The sequence below is a fragment of the Triticum dicoccoides genome, chromosome 1A (assembly GCF_002162155.2).
Source record: "Triticum dicoccoides isolate Atlit2015 ecotype Zavitan chromosome 1A, WEW_v2.0, whole genome shotgun sequence".
Lineage (NCBI taxonomy): Eukaryota > Viridiplantae > Streptophyta > Magnoliopsida > Poales > Poaceae > Triticum > Triticum dicoccoides.
In genome coordinates this window covers 519309154-519313894 of record NC_041380.1, presented here as the reverse complement: position 1 = coordinate 519313894, position 4741 = coordinate 519309154, and the positions used below count along the sequence as shown (strand labels likewise).

Here is a 4741-nt window from a genome sequence, read left to right as displayed (position 1 = left end):
CAGGCAGCAATTATGCAGTTAGTAGCGCATAACAAGCACCCGCAAAAAAATATAGCGCAGAACAAAAATGATAAGTAGCACTAATACTCTGGCTCACAAGATTTTTCTTAGATTCATATGGAAAATGTTGAAGTATACATTATATTTGCCTCCCTTATAAAAAATGGTGCAAGTACCTGGGATATCTGTCTTAAATTCTTCCAAGGTACTCCCTCCGTTCCAAATTACTCGTCGTGGTTTTAGTAATTTGAACTAAAACCACGACGAGTAATTTGAAACAGAGGGAGTAATATGAATTTTACTTTTCAAGCACACGGGAGAGCAAATTGAACAGCATCAGTAGCAATAGAGATCAGATTCAACGCACTCGTCATAACCAAAGTGCAATGAGCTCTTCCCCGTAGTATATATATGCCGTGTACCATCATGCACTACACATGTACAGAGCTGCTGTAAATTAAAGTGATAAACCTGTGACTAAACGAGCGAGTAAACTGTAAACGAATTAATCTGTGCGGTAGCAGTAAAACTAAATCTCGGCGCTGTACGGTCCCAGTCGTCGTTCAGTCCTCAGTAGGCGCCGGCGGCGAAGTCGACGGGGTAGACGGCGCTCATGTCCGGCTGGAAGAGCCCGAAGTGCTGCTCCGTGCCCTCGGGCTTCTGGTTCTCGTTGAACATGGCGAACAGGTACGTCTCCACGGCCTTGCCCGGCCGCCGCGGCGTGCCGGCGCCCGACGCCGCGTGCCGGATCACGTTGTTGTTGTACGCCGCCGCGTTCTCCACGGTGGCGCCCGTCCCGCCGCCGCCCGACGGCCACCCGGTCTCCGACACCACCAGCTCCAGCCCCTGCGCGCCGGCCTTCTCCACCGCCGCGTGCGCCGCGTCCAGGATCGCGTCGAACATGTTGGTGTACACCAGCCCGCCGTCCGCCACAGCTGCCACCTTGATCTTGGACGTCGCGCTCGACCCGGCCAGCAGCGCGTACCCGAGCTGCACCGTCTCCGGCTCCGCCGCGTACGCGAAGTACGGGTACACGTTCACCAGCAGCGGCGCCTTCTTCGCCGACAGGTACGCCACCAGCGGCGCCATCACCGGCGCCGACGCCTCAGAGAACGCGGCCTGCGACGGCGGGTACGAGACGCCCAGCACTGACGTGGCCACGGCTGTCGTGACCGGGACGCCGGTGACGCCCGCCGCCTTGAGCGCGGTCTCGATGTTCCTAATGGCGAGGAGGACGTGCGTGCCAAGGTCGCCCGGGATGACCTCGTTGCCGGCCGTGATGTACCGGAACGTCACGGCGCCGGCGAAGGGCTTGACGTAGGAGGCCACCCACGAGGCCGCGAAGGACTCGTCGGAGGCGAGGTGGGCGAGATCCTCGTTGAGCGTGCCGAGGACGACGCCGATGCCCGTGCCCCGGAGCGCGGTGAGGACGGTCGTGTCCGGGTGGAAGAGGCGGACGTAGCTGATTTTGTTGGCCTTGTACATGGCGATCACCTTGTCCGGCGTCGGCAGGTTGTTGGCGATCATGCCGTAGTTCACACCAATGGCGCCTTCAGCTCCTGCATTTTCACATGAGAAAATGTTAAATTTCGTTGCTCTTTCATACTAGATCAGAAGTAATTTAACCATCATGCATCATATATGGTTCACGCGCGCGTACCATCAAGGGAATTAACCAATGTAAGAATAGAAATAAGTTTCTAGAGGAATGATGCAATCTTTAATTAACCGTCTTCGTATTCATGTTTTACCTAACCAATTTGATATATATGTTTCCAGAATAGGTAGGTTGTGTAGCATTGCATTCAACAATTTCAAATCATATTTCTGAAGCATTATCAAACGAAGAACAAAGGAGTAGGTCGACGACTAGGCTTACACGAACTGACACCCTAGTTTAGCAAAAGGAACGGTTCTACTGCCACGAGAGAAGAATTGATCGTGTCCACAAAAGTTCTAAGTTTAGTCTGTACACAGCCAACCTTACTGTAACATCTTTTCCTACCTAGGACTTGAAATGGGCCAACCCTACCATGCATACATTCAACTTTAGGTGAGCATGCGATGGATATAAACACTTTTTCAACTCGTTGTCAACAGTATCAGTCGATGTCAGGGTTGAAGTCGGAGACATGGTTGGGAAAAAAGAAAAGGGCAAGTTGATGCATGCGTCATGGTCCAAACATTTCGCTTTCAACAGAGTTTTTCTAATTCAGTAATGTTCACTCTTGCGATTAATTGTAGTCCAATTTGTAGCGTATAGGGGTCTATTGTGTTTAAACCAATGGCTTAATGGTCTTATCTGGATCCATAGCATCTCTTAGCTGCCTAACTAGAGCTGGTCCATGAAAGCTCAAGTATGCGATATACAGTGATGCATTCAATGCGAATCGAGTGGCCAGCTTGGATTATTCATAAACCTTCTTTCCTCCTGTGTTTTAATATGGAAATGATGCTATCTAGGACAACAAACTTAGTTTTGACTTTGGGCTTAAGCTAATTGATATGTGCAAATATAGACAAGTTTGAGTAGTAGGTTCATGAAAGCTCAAGGATAAGATACATGATGATGCATGGGGATCAAGTTCTCAACAAAGACTACAATCTTTCTTGCCTATTTGTGCTTTTGCGTATAGACAGAAACTTTGCTATATATTTAGTACAACAAACATTTGACCTAGGGCTTAGGTTGTCTGATGAGAGTGAGACTAACAAGTACTCCCTCCGTTCGGAATTACTTGTCACAAAAATGAATGTATCTACAACTAAAATACATTTAGATATATTCATTTCTTGGACGAGTAATTCCGAACGGAGGGAGTATTTGATTTAAGCATCGCTGCAAAAGAGGGTTACCTTTGGACGTCACGCAGAAATATGATTGGCAGAATACTCTATTGTGTTGAGATGCAACCGCTACTAATACAAAATAAATGACAATCAAAGACTCATAATGTCTTTTAGGTAGGCCAGCCCAAACTTGCGATCACTAATCTATTGGCCGACATGTTTGCAACGCAAGCATGCATGATTCATGGTGAGAACAGAGTTGGTCTAAGCACGCCTATTTCGGTGCATCATTCATATCCAATAGTCTAAACTATGTCTGCAATTTGCAGTTTCTGTTCAGACAGGCAGGGGCGCCCCTTAATATAATCGACGTGATTAGCTAACTAAAACGGATTGCTTTTGTTTAACACGCTATGGAATTGCATAAAGAAATACCAGCCGTAATGGAGTAGAATACAATATATCAACATAATAATGAAAGCAATCAGCCAATCATGCATGCGTTGTTGTTACCCTACCCGGGATTATATTCTTTACAGAAACCCCACCAAGAACACAAGGAATAATTAAGCCTGACAACCACCGCCTCTACGGCTCTACTGACTACCTACAGCGCAAGCCATAGTTAATGGACGCAAGCATTTTGGCCGTTGGCGCCATCTTTATCCTCAAGGATCCTCTGCCCCTCCCTCCAATAAACAGAAATCCTTTATCCTAGCCAGGGTGCAACCAAGGACATAACAGATTGCAGGCTCAAACCGCCAACAAATTCAGATGTTTGGGTGTATAGAAAGTAAATTTCAGGCAGGTGGAAATCAGATTGGGACGTTCATGCCAAAACAGGAAAGGAAGAAGGAGGCACGAGTCTAGTAATTTCTTCCAGAAAACTGAACATGCGTCTACAACTACAAGCTAGCGAGTCGCTGAATATCGACAGATAACCACCGGCTTGGGTGTAGGGAAAGGAAAATTCAGGCATGTTGAAGAACAGATTGGGGCATTCATGCATGGTGCCGAAACAGGAAAGGAAGAAGGAAACACGAGTCCTGGTAATTTCTTCACAAAAACTGAAGATGCGTCTGCAGACTGAAAAATGAAAACCAAAGAAAATACAGGCGAGCTGATGACTGACTCTGACTGGATTCGCCGGGATGCGATCTAGGAGACGACCTTACGTACTTGCGTATGACTGTATGAGGAAGAGGCGAGTATGTTCATCAACGATCGAGCTCAAGGAATCGAATAGAAGAAGAAATTACAGTACAGGCGGACGATGGTTCGTCGGCTGAATTAACTCACCCAGGAAAAGGACGGACGAGCAGAGCACGAAGCCGCAGGCGAGGATCCATGGCGCGACCTTCCTGGCCGTGCCGCCACGACCGCCGGCGGCAGCAGGAGACATGCCCGGGCCGCCATGATACATGTTCGACGGATCGTCCAGGAGATCTCCCTCCCTCTCTCTATCTCTCTATCTGAACTCTATCCCTGAGCTCTGCCCTCCTCTAGCTCTAGCTAATGCCTCGTGGACTCTGAGATCGATCGGTGCGCAGCAGCCGATCGTAGCTGCTGTTGTAATCTCCTGATGTCCGTGGGGGGCTGGTCCCTTTATATAGGAAAAGGTTCAGGACGGAGGGAAGGCAATGCGCGCGAGTGGCGCAAACTGCCGAAGGATAGATTACGTGAGAGGTGGGAGGCGTGCGCCTGCCATATCAACGGCAAGCCACCAAACCGCACGACTGCATGCAGATCGATGCGCGTGCGCCTGTACGTGCATGCGTGCGGCCGACTGCGTCGCCTCCATCGCCGGGCTGCGGCGGTTACGTTCAGACCACCAAATCCGTCGCGATGGACGATCGGCCGACGCCGGGGCGTGCCGCGTGGCAAGGATCCGTCTTCGCTCGGCGGTGATGGTTCGGTAGAATTTTGGGCTGTGCTTTTTTTTGTGTGTGTG

At 49.4% G+C, this 4741-nt stretch overlaps 1 protein-coding gene across 2 annotated transcripts; it reads right to left on the bottom strand.

Annotated features, from left to right (window-relative positions):
- Window positions 1-326: 326 nt before the first annotated feature.
- On the bottom strand, window positions 327-4387 carry LOC119285067 (putative glucan endo-1,3-beta-glucosidase GVI). 2 transcript variants are annotated; one of them, XM_037564274.1, is made up of 3 exons: window positions 4090-4387; window positions 3923-3979; window positions 327-1559 (listed from the first exon to the last, which is right to left on the bottom strand). In XM_037564274.1, exons 1-3 carry the CDS (start codon window positions 4211-4213, stop codon window positions 571-573), a joined length of 1170 nt encoding a protein of 389 aa, XP_037420171.1. In that variant the 5' UTR covers window positions 4214-4387; the 3' UTR covers window positions 327-570. The 2 variants fall into 2 exon arrangements, with proteins under 2 accessions (XP_037420171.1, XP_037420177.1); XM_037564280.1 differs by lacking the exon at window positions 3923-3979 and having other exon boundaries at window positions 4090-4383.
- Window positions 4388-4741: the final 354 nt, after the last annotated feature.

Bases quoted from the DNA above. Each gene is read 5' to 3' on its own strand.
- LOC119285067 (XM_037564274.1), bottom strand. From the start codon at position 4,213: ATGTATCATGGCGGCCCGGGCATGTCTCCTGCTGCCGCCGGCGGTCGT. The intron at 3,980-4,089 runs GTGAGTTAATTC...TTCCTCATACAG, and splicing joins CTCGTCCGTCCTTTTCCTGG to TCATACGCAAGTACGTAAGG. The intron at 1,560-3,922 runs GTCAGTCATCAG...GTGAAAATGCAG, and splicing joins TCCCGGCGAATCCAGTCAGA to GAGCTGAAGGCGCCATTGGT.